This window comes from Globicephala melas, chromosome 8 (genome assembly GCF_963455315.2).
Source record: "Globicephala melas chromosome 8, mGloMel1.2, whole genome shotgun sequence".
Classification (NCBI taxonomy): domain Eukaryota; kingdom Metazoa; phylum Chordata; class Mammalia; order Artiodactyla; family Delphinidae; genus Globicephala; species Globicephala melas.
Window position 1 is genome coordinate 23547078 of NC_083321.1, and position 14705 is coordinate 23561782.

The 14705-nt window shown below is 38.9% G+C and overlaps 1 protein-coding gene across 2 annotated transcripts in view; it reads right to left on the reverse strand.

Moving 5' to 3' along the window:
* Nucleotides 1-14608, reverse strand: part of PDHX (pyruvate dehydrogenase complex component X) — a 77357-nt gene extending 62749 nt beyond the window's left edge. For both annotated transcript variants that reach the window (XR_004041280.2, XM_030864729.2), the window contains exons 1-2: nt 14462-14608; nt 761-841 (exon numbers count right to left, since the gene is read on the reverse strand). Coding sequence is in view for 1 of the 2 variants with exons in the window: in XM_030864729.2 (XP_030720589.2) it covers nt 761-841; nt 14462-14588 (208 nt within the window). In the remaining variant the exon portion in view is untranslated. The remainder of the gene's footprint in view (nt 1-760; nt 842-14461) is intronic.
* Between the last annotated feature and the right edge of the window lie 97 nt (nt 14609-14705).

The following is a 14705-nucleotide window of genomic DNA, read 5'->3' on the forward strand; positions in this document are numbered from 1 at the left end:
CATAAAATTTATCTATATTTCCCTTATTGCATCTGGATTTTGAGTTGTAGTTAGGGTGTTTATCCACTTCCAGGTTCAGAGGAATTCACCAGCCTTTTTCCTAGTACTTGTCTGGTTTCATTTTTGTATATTAAGTGACTGATTCACTTGTAATTTATCATTGGGATAGTACAAAGACTAAATCTAATATCGTCTTCCTTCATTATTTAAACACTAAATATTCATGTCTATTTCCTCATTTTCCATTCAGTTCTGTTAGTCTGTCTTTTTAAGCACCAATACCACAGTTTTTATTATAAAGGCTTAATAACATGTTTCAATATCTAGTAGGTCTACAGCTCTCCTCTGCTGCTCTTCTTTAATGAGAGTTTTTCTTATTATTCTTACTTATCTATTCTTTCCAATGAAATTTATAATCAGCTTGCCTAGCTACAGGAAGCAGACACAAAGAATCATTATAAAGTCACAAATTAACTTCAGGGGATTGACAAATTTATGATGTTGAAACTAAAAGCTAAGAATAAGAACTAAAACTTGGAAAAAAGCATTAAAATAGTTTACCATTCTCTGCTTGTGAAGAGATACAGGTTGAACCCAGAAAACGTTTGCTACATTACCATGAGAAATTTTTATTTAAACAATTAAGATTAATAAGCAAAGGAACCAATCATTTCATGTATATCATGTATTGTGTAAACCACCTGATTAGGAAAACACCAGAATGATCAAATAACACAGGTATTAGAAATGCATTGCTCACCTTCCTTTTTCAGCCATTTCACAATGTTCCCTTCTTCCATTGTAGGAGACAGTGATGGCATTAGTATCGTAATAGGATCAGCTGAAATTGAAAAAAGGAAAGATTAAACACAAAAAATAATGCACCTCATGAGGCAGCAACAACAAGTTCAAGTAAATTAATATCTAATTCAATTTGAGAAAAAAAATATTCCACAGTCTGAAAGACACCCAACTGGTCAAACTAAGTGTTCAGTAATCTTTTCTGGAATATTTTCAACTCCTTTTTCATAGTTCCCCAAGCCCTCTATGCATATTTTCAAGCCAGGTGCTTACAAGATTAAAAAAAAGAAAAGCTGATTTATGTTTCATCTTCTTCTCCTTCCCCTTTTGTTGCTGAAAAAAAAATTTACAAATAGAATGACCAAAGGAAAAGACAAAAAAAAAAACCAAAAAAACTAGAGTTCTGATAACCTACAACAGAAGAATTATTAGACTTACAACAGAATAATCAAGATTAAACTTTAGAAACTGGTTGTGTTTTTACTTTAATCTAATATTACACTATTCAGAAATCAAAGGTTCTTGTTAAGTGGGAAAAGCAGAGGTTTGCTTTGTTAAGAATGATACGGTAAGTGAACTTAAGTAGTTAAATTAATCTCAGATTGTGTTTCATACCACAGTTCAGCTAGGGATCCAAAAAGATAGACTCAAACCAGGGTGACCTCTCAATAAAGCATAGCCACTTTTTCCTTAGATATCAAAAAAGGAGACATGCTATATATTTGGCCAGATGTGCTTCCCGATAATTCCACTGTCCAGGACCATACTTAAAGAGCGCACAGCTGTTAGATTACAATTTACATAAAGTTTATACTAATAAAATAGTTCAGAGTGCTCCAGTTCTTATTTAGCAGTAGCCATAGTAACAAATTACATTGCCTGAAATCTTCCACAAAACCTATTCTCTCCTCAGATTATTCAACTCTCTGACCCAAAAAAGCAAAATACACCACATCTGACATAATTCAAATGTGGAAAAGGGTAGAATAGGGCTTTTTTCCCCCCATTGATGTTTTAGGGTTAAAAATAAGGGAATTGATATCAAAAAAACAAACAACCCAATCAAAAAATGGGCAGAAGACTTAAATAGACATTTCTCCAAAGAAGACATACAGATTGCCAACAAACACATGAAAGGATGCTGAACATCACTAATCATTAGAGAAATGCAAATCAAAACCCGGTGAGGTATCACCTCACACTGGTCAGAATGGCCATCATCAAAATATCTACAAACAATAAATATTGGAGGGGGTATGGAGAAAAGGGAACCCTCTTGCACTGTTGGTGGGAATGTAAATTGATGCAGCCACTATGGAGAACAGTATGGAGGTTTCTTAAAAAACTAAAAATAGAACTGCCATATGACCCAGCAATCCCACTACTGGGCATATATCCTGAGAAAACCATAGTTCAAAAAGAGACATGTACCACAATGTTCAATGCAGCACTATTTACAAATAGCCAGGACATGGAAGCAACCTAAGTGTCCATCGACAGATGAATGGATAAAGAAGATGTGGCACATATATACAATGGGATACTACTCAGCCATAAAAAGAAACAAAATTGAGTTATTTGTAGTGAGGTGGATGGACCTAGAGACTGTCATACAGAGTGAAGTAAGTCAGAAAGAGAAAAACAAAAACCGTATGCTAACATGTATATGGAATCTAAAAAAAAAAAGGTTCTGATGAACCTAGGGGCAGGACAGGAATAAAGACGCAGACGTAGAGAATGGACTTGAGGACATGGGGGTGGGGGGCAGGGTAAGCTGGGAGGAAGTGAGACAGCAGCATTGACATATATATAAAATAGATAGCTTGTAGGAAACAGCCCCATAACACAGGGAGATCAGTTCGGTGCTTTGTGACCACCTAGAAGGGTGGGATAGGGAGAGTGGGAGGGAGGCTCAAGAGGGAGGAGATATGGGGATATATGTATACATACAGCTGATTCACTTTGTTATATAGCAGAAACTAACACAACTGTAAAGCAATTATACTCCAATAAAGATGTGCTAAAAAAAAATAAGGGGGGCTTCCCTGGTGGCGCAGTGGTTGAGAGTCTGCCTGCTAATGCAGGGGACACGGGTTCAAGCCCTGGTCTGGGAGGATTCCACATGCCGTGGAGCAACTAGGCCCGTGAGCCACAACTACTGAGCCTGCGCGTCTGGAGCCTGTGCTCCGCAACAAGAGAGGCCGCGATAGTGAGAGGCCCGCGCACCACGATGAAGAGTGGCCCCTGCTTGCCACAACTAGAGAAAGCCCTCACACAGAAACGAAGACCCAATACAGCAAAAATAAAAAAATAAATTAATTAATAAACTCCTACCCCCAACATCTTCTTAAAAAAAATAATAATAAGGGAATTGAATGCTAATGTTAAATGTAGTTAAATATTTCCTTTGGGGAACTGAACTAATGTTACTGTAATTTCAAATGGAGAGTTCCTATGGCTTCATGGTAAAGAAGTACCATTTCTGAAGCATTTGGAAGGAAGCTTTTATCCTCCCGTCACTGTTCATTCACTCCCCTCTAAAGGACTGGGAAAAGGATCCAGGCAAATAAAACTGCCTCAGCCTTTTCCTCATTTTAAGACCTGTCTGCCTATAGGGAACCTGTATTTTCCTTTCAGTTCTTCTATGCACTAGGCCTAAATGGACCTGCCTTTCAAAGGCAGATAGTAAGCCCACCTCTCTCTATTCCTGCCATCAGGGCCCAGTGGGTGCTGGGAAGCAATTCAGGATGTGTGTTTGCTTTGTATACACAAACTGTCTCTCTCAAACAAAAGCCCAAAGTCTAAACAGGGGTTGTGCTGAGGAGTCCAACTGTAGAAGGCCACAGATTTAAGTCACATTTTCCAATACAACAAAACCATCAACATTAAAACTGTTACTCTGATCTCCATCTGTCTGGTTTTTGCCTTCTCAATTGGTACCAATCTACAAGGGTAGAAATGTAGAATCATCACTCTCAATACCCCAACAATGATAGAGCCTGAACCAAATTCTAAGTCAACACACCCATTTCATCAATGAGAAAACTACAATCCACTGATTCAGGGATTTGAATTCTGCCTAGCTCTCAAGGCTGTCCTCTCCTACACTGTACTGCTGCTCATCGTTAACTGATTATCCTTACCAATATGGATTATCACCTAATTAATCATTGGTTATTTATAGCCTATTCATCCAGAAATTCAAACAGAACCAGACATATCAAATCCATGTGAGCATTCTTCACGTGTCCAATCAAGCAGCCTAACAATCCCTCTCTATCAAAAAGTTCAAGCCTGGCGTTACGAGATGCAATATTTCAAAATCATACACACAGTAAATTTATACATCAAATAGAGTTCCACTACAAAGAAGCAAAATAAATGAACTTCTATGATTCTATGTCCAGATTCCAATTTATGACAAATATCAACTCAGTTCTCTCAAAACAAAGTCTCTCTTCAATATTTTTATACCTTGATTCTAGTTGCCATGATACAATTAATGTTTATGATTCTCTCACCTACGAGATCTTCACATTTTTCCTGACATTAAGTACTTCATTATGAAACTTTTTGCGTTTTATGAATTACCACATCAAGAATCTTAAAATTTTTCATAATTTAAAAATAAAAAGAACAGAATCACTCCTCATACAGCCACCCTTCATAGATGAGTTGAAACTGCTTCTCTGAATGACAATAAAATATAAAAATTCTGTAATAGATCATTATCCTTACTCCGAAATGAAGGTGACAAAAACCAAAGAAAGACATTTTGGACGTTTCCATTATTCGGTACTATCTCTGGATTGCTTATACTGACTTATATGGAGAGCACAATGTGCAATGTATTTTCTGCTAAATCTAACTAACCTATCCTCAGATGCTCATGCTAGAAAATGATTTTTAAAAGGAAGCATTAATTTACTAATAATAATGCATATTTCATTCTAGTATATCCTCTTTCAACCTGAACATTATATACATCTTTTCCAAATATATTTTTTCCAGTGGGAAAGTAATTATATAATCATAATATCAGTTTTGAATGACAGGGCTGCATATAACTAATATCTGGCCTTTATGGCTGCCATCAATTCTACTGAAGATAGTGTGGGCTTTTCTAGACTCCTTGGAATTTTAACCTACACATAATGTTGTTTAATTTCATTAGGAATTATACGGAGCTTCCCTTCTCATTCCAATAAGCAGTACATTCTACCTTTTTCCTGTCAAACTGAGGAGGCCTTGAAATGGGCACCAATTACAGTTCCTACTCATAACTGGACAAACTATAGTAAGAATAAAGGAAATGCAGTTTTTTACTCCACTGGTCATACAGGTTATTTCAATTAGTACTCAAAAAATACCCCAAATTTTGTTAGACTTTAACCCTTTTGTAGTCATTTTAGAATTCTATTTCTTTTCATCAAGCTAACAAAGTATACCTAACGGCTTATAAAGTCTGCCCTTCTATAGCAGTTAAAAAACATATTTAAAAACTTTTAAGGTAACTACCGTAATGTACGTTGTTCCAGTTTATATTTAAATATACTGATTTTAACAGCAGAGTCTCACAAATCCGTCACAACTGTCTTAATCTCTTTTTTTATTGCCTCAATATAATGACACAATAAGTTGAAATTTTTCACTCAGTATATTGCTGCTTTACCTTCCTTCTCAGGCACATGAGCAAATGATCAATTACTGAATCTTACAGCAAACTACACTAATCTAATTTCTTGTTCTCTAGAGGATTTCTTTTATCTCAAAACACTCGTACCTCAGCAAAACCTGTAAAAGCTTTAAACTGATGATCTATACATCAATTCTAAAAGGTTTCCAGATTTAAAAAAAAAAGATTAATATAAGCAAACTCTTAAAATACAAATGCAGAACAAATAGCTTTGTGGCTAATAATGAAACAGATCTAAGCCCCATTACTCTGACTGAAGTAATTAAGGAAATTCCACAATTTACTTATGGTACTGCTTGGACGTCATGCTCTAGTCCATTTATACGACTATAATCCAAACACAAAAATCATGAAATGAAGACAGATAAATTGAAGAAATAAATTACCCTGTACTTTTTTAGTGCAGCTCTCTGTTCCTTATATTAATTTGCTTCTTTTTTAATAGGAAGAGATGCTGCTCATTTAATCACCTCTCTTTTCTAATGCAAGAACTCATTAAATAAAATTGACCTTTAAAATTTCTGCTTAAATAAAACAATTCTGCCATCTGCAGGCTGGATGAAATAAAGCCATAAGATGTAAAGGTAATTTCAAAATCAATACCAGGGCATAGAATAATATTAATACTGCAGTTTTGAATAAAGGTAAAGCAATTTTTTAAAAGATAAGTGCTTGTCATATGGGTCTTCTTTGTTCAAATACTTATTTTGGCATAAGAATGATTGAAAATGTCACAAATACTTACTTTGGTATAAGAATAGATTGAAAATGTCAAATACTTATTTTGGTATAAGAATACATTGAAAATGTCAATGAACAACAATAGAAAATGTATGCGTAATAGTTTGTGAGAAAATATCATTTAGAGTAATAAATGTAATGAAAGACGCCCACAAACAGTATATATGGCATAATCCAATTTCCACCTGCTTAGCTTGTATGTACACAAAGACTGAAAGGATATACTCCAAAATGACAATAGTACCTATCTCTAGTTGATGGTTTTATTATACCTGTTTTTTATTTCTTTGTTTCTTGTTACCTTTAAACAAAAACCCACAAGAACAGGGAGAAAAGAAGGAACAATAGAACACAATTTTGGAAGCAGAAAAGTAAATAATGTAGATAGTAATAATTGACTAGAAAGCTGAATGCTAAACTAGAAGTGGAGAAAGCTGAGATAATCAACCTGGTTTATACAAGAATTTCCCAAAGGCCCAAGAACTGGCAGTACTGAGGACCTCTGGAAACACTGGGGGTGGTGGGGTGGCAGGTTTGGGTAAATGCTGTTTAAGTGCTGGGTAACACAACCCTCATTCAACCGAAGACTGGAGGTTGTTTCCTCTGCAGAGGTAAAAGAGAAGACCTTCGGAACAGAGGTTGAACCTACACACCTGGAGATACTGTATATAGAAAGTGCAAAAGTAAGTTAACTGAGAGATCAGCTGAAGTGACTGACAATAACAGAAATTGTGCTAAAAAGCTATTAGATGGTGTGGGATGAATTAGTAATAGTTACAGAGAAAACTGAAGAAAAAATTTTAAAGGCAACGACTTGAAAAAAAGCAAAAAGTAAGAAAGGTAACAATCATAATATGGGACGATATAGGACAATTCTCAGTTAAGCATTATTTGTTTGGTGTAAGCACTGAATATAGATTTAATTAAGAATTGCAAAATAACTACATTGGGGGAATGGTGGAAGGAAAACGGGGATGACTGATCAGAAGTCATACACAGATAATATATAACATATATAATATATAACATAAAATAGAGAGATGAACAAATGCCAGAGGACACTTAGAAGCAACAAGAGACAAAACTTGTTGCTTCTAAGGAGGAAGATGACTGGGGGGAGCAGGGAGAGATGGGTCAGAGACCCACCGTATCGTTATAAGACTTTCAGTACCATTTGACTATTTAAACTATATGCATGCACGACTGTGTTAAAATATTTTATTATTTAATAAAATGACTTTTTTTTTTTTTTTAACTTAAGCAGCAGCACACCACTGTGATTTAGAGAACAGGCACTGGAGCCAAACTGCCTAGGTTCAAATTATCAATCCAGCACCTACAAGTTACCTAGTCATTCTGTGCTCTGATTGCCTCTTCTGTAAAATAAAGAGTTTGGTAAGGTCTAAATAAGGTTACACATGCCAAGTCATTACAATGGAGTCTGGCAAAAAGTAAGTCTCAAAACTGTTAGCTGTTTATTATTAATAGGCAGCACAGAAATGGTTAAGAGTAGACTCTGAAGGCAGCCAGACAGTTGGCTAGATGTATCACAATATCCTACTTTACAAATCCTTCCTCAGTAATGAGCCATGGATTCACAGGTTCCTTTCACCTTCCCAATCTAAACATGAAGGTTTCCTTTCTACTCTTTACCTTATCCAGCCTTGTCCTCATTGCTAAAGTACACTAACTCTTGAACTCTCTTTTAACTATATTGCACATTTGAAAACCAAACTCTCATTAATGTCACTGGCAAATGTTTTACTTTCTGTGGTACTGTCATATTGACTACCAAAGCTAAAGGGTAAAATTAGGCATTCAACAAATGCTTTCTGAGCTCCTGCTATCCTAGCCTTAGACCCACATAAGACCAGAATCTTGACCTCAAAGGATTATAGTTTAAATGGGAAGTCAAGACAAATACACAAGTACTAGAGGGTAGCATATAAACGTGCTGTGAGAATGCCAAAGAGCTGAGAGTCGAGATTCTAGCTGTTCAAAAAAGGAAATCTTGATTTGTGTGCTAGTACCACTTTATACTCATTAGAATGGCTATTATCAAAAAAAAAAAAAACAGAAAACAAGATGTTGGCAAGATGTGGAGAAATTAGAGCCCTTGTGCACTGTTGGTGGAAAAGTAAAACAATGCAGCTTCTGTGGAAAAACAACCCAATGGTTCCTCAAAAAATTAAACATTGACCATTTATTTGATCAGGCAACCTCACTTCTGGGTATACACCCCAAATAACTGAAAGCGGGAACTCGAACAGGTGTTTGCACAACCATGTTCACAGCAGCATTATTCACAATGGCCAAAAGGAGAAAACAGACCAAGTGTCCATGGATAGATGAATGCATAGACAAAATATTGTGGTATATACATCCAATAAAATGTGATTTGGCCTTAAAAAGGGATGAGATTCAGATATCTGCAACAACATGGATGAAACTTGAAGACATTATACTAAGAGAAATAAGCCAGACACAAAAAGACAAATATTTTATGATTCTGCTTTTATGAGGTACCTAGAAGAGGCAAATTCACAGGGAAAGAAGAGTGGTTACCAGGGGCTAGGGAGAGGGGAGAATGGGGAGTTGTTGTTTAATGGTACAGAGTTTAAGTTTAGGATTAAGAAAAAGTTCTGGAGACACTGGTAATAGCTGCACACAATGTGAGCACTCTTAATGCCCTAGAACTAAACACTTAAAAATAGTTAAAATGGTAGATTTTATATATATTTTACAATAAAAAATAACTTTTAATTTAAAAAATCTGCTGAGCAATAAAACAAGGTGAGGGACCAGCAGAGATATTCCAGGTGAGGGAAACATCATATGCTAATAAAGAGGTGGGAATTACAGTTTAGTTTGGCTAAAGAGTAGAATGTAATGAAAATGAAAGGTAGGCCATGTAAGTTAAAAAAAGTATGTTGGGACTACTGACTTATGGTAGGTAGCCATAGTACCTTCTAGTACACTCTAATACCTAGTTAATGGGTTTGACATTATTTAAATAGCAATGGAAAGCCATGAAAAAAATTTCGAGTGAGTAAAATAAATAACCACAATAAAAAAATTGAACTTGTTTACAGTTCCACAGACATGGCTATGTTCACAAGGCTATAATTTACAAAAAAGAAAAGAAGAAAAACTGCACATGCTTTGAGACGGTCACAACTATAAACCCTGCAGAAAAGCTAAAATAATGGGATTTTAAATACAAAGTGAAGATACCCATGAACATGTCACCTGTTCTCCTTTACTGACTTAGAACACTTGTCCTGAGAGACTGAAAAGGCATGTTAAGGACCAGATCCTTCTAAGAAAAGAAAGGAAAGTAAGGGGACCCAGTCGCAGTAGAGGAACTATTTTATTGTTTGATCAGAGAAGGCATCCTCTGACAAAGTGAGTAGAGCTGAATGGAGGAAGCCATGCAAATCTCTGATGGAGAGCCTTCGAAACGGAGGAAACAGCAAGCACAAGAATGAGCAGAGGGCTTCCCTGGTGGTACAGTAGTTGAGAATCCGCCTGCCAATGCAGGGGACTCAGGTTCGAGCCCTGGTCCGGGATGATCCCACATGCCGCAGAGCTGCTAAGTCCATGCGCCACAACTACTGAGCCCGAACTCTAGAGCCCACAAGCCACAACTACTGAGCCCAGGTGCTACAACTACTGAAGCCCACACACCTAGAGCCCATGCTCCACAACAAGAGAAGCCACCGCAATGAGAAGCCTGCACACCGCAATGAAGAGTAGCTCCTGCTTGCCGCAACTAGAGAAAGCCCACGTGCAGCAACGATGACCCAATGCAGCCAAAAATAAATAAATTAAAAATATTAAAAAAGAACATAGAAAAAATAAATTGTATGTTTACCCACATAAGAAAAATAAATTAAAAATAATTTTTTAAGTTAAAAAAAAAAAGAATGTGCAGGGAGCATGCTTGGTGTGTTCAGAACTCACCAAGGGAGCCTGTGTGCTGGAGTGGAGTGAGTGTGAGGTGAGGCATGGTCAGAGCTGAACTCAGAGAGGTGGAGGATTCATATCATATTGTGCTTTGTAAACCACAGTTAAGGACTTCAGATTTCATTCTGAGTTTAATGAGGAGCTCTTGGAGGGTTTTCAGCAGAGGAGTAACATGATCTGATTTATAATTTAAAAGCAGCACTCTGAAAGCTGCATGGAGAATGGCCGGTACTGGGCCAAGGGTGGTGGTAGAGACATCTATTGGGACACTCCTGCAATAATCTAGATTAGAGGTGGTGGTAGCTTGCACCAGTCTAGTTGGTAGCAGAAGTGGTGAGGAGTGGTCAGATTACATTTAAAAGGTAGAGTCAAGAACAATTTCTGATAGTTTGGATGTGGCATAAGAAAGTCAGGAGTCAAGGATGACTCGAGTTAGGAGTACAAGTAAAAAAACCCCAAAATCCAAATTAGATGCCATAGTTCCAAAAGGAACATTTTTCTTTCTATAAAAAGTGCCCCAGGGGCTTCCCTGGTGGCGCAGTGGTTGAGAGTCCGCCTGCCGATGCAGGGCACACGGGTTCGTGCCCCGGTCCGGGAAGATCCCACATGCCGCGGAGCGGCTGGGCCCGTGAGCCATGGCCGCTTGAGTCTGCGCGTCTGGAGCCTGTGCTCCGCAACGGGAGAGGCCACAACAGTGAGAGGCCCGCGTACCGGAAAAAAAAAAAAAAGTGCCCCAGAAGCCTACATAGACTTGATTCCTTTTCAGCTATTCAAATGTAGAAAGAAAAATCCCATTAAAAATCAGGGCAGTTATAAAGAGCCTGTGCTTACTCTTGTGCAAAGCACTGGCCTAGGGAAACAACCCAAGGAAACTACATTTGATTCTTCCAAGTGTAGAAACTACAATTGCTCTCTTCCCCTCTGTTAGCATGAGACCTACCATACAGACACACATGAGCCAGGACTTGATCGTATCAGTGCTAAAGCTGAGGCATCAATATAAAGTGTAATGACTGATGGGTAAGTCAGGTGGGTTGGGGAGGCATCTCCCATCTGCCCTTCCAGATCTATTCATCAACCCTCCCCCATACTACTATATGGGCTACATCAACAGGCCTCCTTGCTTTGGCCTCCAGTTGGGTTCTGCCAATGAGCAGAATAAGCAGGAGACCGAAAGGAGAGAGAATAGTGAGGTCAGGACATTTTTTTCCCCAGCCCCCTCCTTGAAGGGTTGCCTGGCCTGGCTGGATCCTTTAACTGAAGGGCACAGCTCCATCAGAGGTCCTCCCACAGGCTCCCTCCTCCCCAGTTCCAGGAAGTGCTCGCTTCCCATGCCTCTTCAAGCCAAGGGGTGGTCACAGCACCTTACTCAAAACAGCCCATTAGGGCTTCCCTGGTGGCGCAGTGGTTGAGAGTCCGCCTGCCGATGCAGGGGACACGGGTTTGTGCCCCGGTCCGGGAGGATCCCACATGCTGCGGAGGGGCTGGGCCCGTGAGCCACGGCCGCTGAGCCTGCGCGTCCGGAGCCTGTGCTCCGCAACCGGAGAGGCCGCAACAGTGAGAGGCCCGCCTACCGCAAAAAAAAAAATACAAAAAAACAGCCCATTAGTACAGCACCATCTCTACAGCCTAAATTCACAAAAATAGTCACTTATAAAACTCTCCTCAAATTACCCATTTCTAGAGTGTCATCGATTCCCTTGCCAGGAGCCTGTAAAAAGATTTAAGAGGGTGGCATTGAAGTAACAAGAAAAATTTCAAACCATAAGGAAGGTCACTCCATTTGAAGGAACAATATGAGCAAAGAAAGGAAAGAGAAGTACAGATGTTTAGGTAAAGGTGAATGATCGGATGAGCCTAAACGCACAAACGTAACCCAAACCCAGATATGAATAAAAATTTCCAGATAACTGCCTTTGTTGTAGTCACTTGTGTAAATGTATCCAAGAGTCATTTGTTTACAGTTCGAACCCCTATATTAAAATGCACCTTTCTTGTTCTCAGATATGGCAAATACCCTTGCAAAGTAGCACAATTATTTTCTGCAGGAAATGACCAAAATGTTCATGGTAATAGCCTGGAGACTAGGTGGCATTTATAGATAAATTACAGGGAGATCTACAAGTTCCCTAGAATCACATACAAAATTTTGCATGTATGCATTTTTCTGAAGAAGTGGTATAGCTTTTATCAGTTTTCAAATAGGTTTACGCCTCTCTAAAAATCAGTGCTAGTAGATTCCCAAAGAAACTCGCCTGAATTTAAATTTACCAACCTTAATTCTTCCCTAGAAATGTTTCATTAACACAAGAAAGGCCTTGATTGAAGAAAAGTATCCAGTAGATCACCAGCTATAGTAAATGTATTGCTTACCAAGTACAAAAAATAAAAAGAGTCACCATACACTCCATTTTATTTACAGAATCTGTTGATTCCTTCATACACTTAGCACTGAATGATACATTTATAAAGACCCTGCTGGAACTGTAAGGTATGTCAGAATGGCTGCAGAACTATTTTCTCTGGATGAAATAAACCAAACACTTCAGAAGAGGTTTCAGCTTGCAATATTGGTCTTCTTGGTATTAAACTATAAAATTTAAATTCTACATGAATCCTAGTTTATTCTGCAATCTTGGAACAAGGGCAAAAAGAAATCACCACTCAAGAGTGTAGGAAAAGAATGAACACATACATAAGAGTTTGGGGATTTACACATTTTTTCGCAAAGGCAAAAGATGCTCAAGACAACAATAAGGTGTATTTAAGAGTATATCATCTTAGAAACTTACAGCGAGGTCAGTGACATATACTTTAACTCTTAAATGGTCTTACCATCCTTTATACACAGTCTGGAATTTTAGTACCTTATTTAAAATAATGCTATCATGACGGTTGCTGAAATACCATTTCACAATGTAGATATTACCAGAATACATCACTTATTAACAAAAAAAGTCTCATCACTGGATCTTAAAATCTCAGTGAAATCATCTTAACATTAACTTCGTGTAACATTTTTTTCTGAGCCTCAAGTAGCTCAGAATATGTAGGCAATGCCTACTGCACCTAATTTTTTATATTACAATTCATCCTGTGGAGTGACTGAATGATGCGCAGGTAGTAATACACTCAATACCTGCCCGCCACCCATGTGAAGAAAAATAATGCCGGGCACACTATATTACATAGTATTAAACACTGTAAAAATTATGTTAATTGTGTCAATACCACTCTTTAATGACAACTTTCTATAATAAATTTTGTGAACAAAGAAGAATTTCAATGACTATCCAGTTCTACAAGGGTTAAGTCATAACCCACTCAAGTTGCCCAGCCACAGTGCGACCTGAGAGTAATTCAGGATGAAGCACTCTGCTTTGGATAAACAGGCCCTTAGATAGTTCGAAGCATATCTCAGGAAGAATTTCAATGACCCTGGATTCTTACATCTTCCTATTCGTAGAAATATACTAAAACCATTAACATGAGATATCTGTTCTTTGTGATTAGCAGTAATCTTTTACCAAGATACATACTTGACTGTAAGTATTTCCTAGACAAAAAAATTCATATACAATCTGGCTTCCCCCCTACCTCTGCAGAGCAGTTCCTCGGAGCTGAGTGGCTGTCTCCCGTGCTATAATCGGCAGTAAGCCGCTGAATAAAACTTAACTCACAACTCTTATGTTGTATGTCTTTAAGTCGACATCTTCTCGGTAAGATTCCACTCCTAAATTTTCACTCTTTCAGGCTCATGTTTTGGTTAAACATTCTTCCCGACCTATGTCTAATTGCTGGACATTTACAAATTGGGTCCTTTACCACAGTCGTCGCGTGGAGCAACCCAACTGGCCTCGAAGGTCTCCCAACAGAGACAGGTCAGGAGAATGAATAAAAACGGCTAACGGTGACGTTTAAATCTCAACAAACTTGGTCAACCTAACAACTCTAAAGAAACCTGAAATGTGACTGGGAAAAGGCCCGAGAGATGCCTCACAACCCAAATTCCAAGGCAAGGTCACGGAGAAGCCATATCACCCAGGCGGCCAGGGACGAAATCAAGTTCTCCTAGTTTCCTCAAAAGCCCTTTGCGGCATGCAGTAGGCCAAGTCAGCAGACTCCTCCCCGAGAAAAAGCCAAGGGAACAGTGAGCCCCTGGCAACTCACACCCAGATGCAGGCCTTCAATCGAAAAGCTCCAGCCCCAGGCCCACTGCTCAGATACACAGAAGCTGTGCGAGCCCCAGCCACTCACCTCGCAGCCACTGCGTGCTGTGAAACCATCTCCAACTAGCTCCACGGCCGGCAGACCACACAGCAGCCCCCTTAACCAGCCCACGCAGCAACCGTTGATCACAGCCTAGCCTCCAGGAGGCCGCCATCTTCCCGGCCTTCTCCCGGGCTGCCCTCTGCACAGCCTGATCGCCCAGTCATCAAGGCCCTCTCAGGCCCCGCCTCCCACCCTGTTGGACACGCCCCCTGGACGCCAGCCGCCCCTC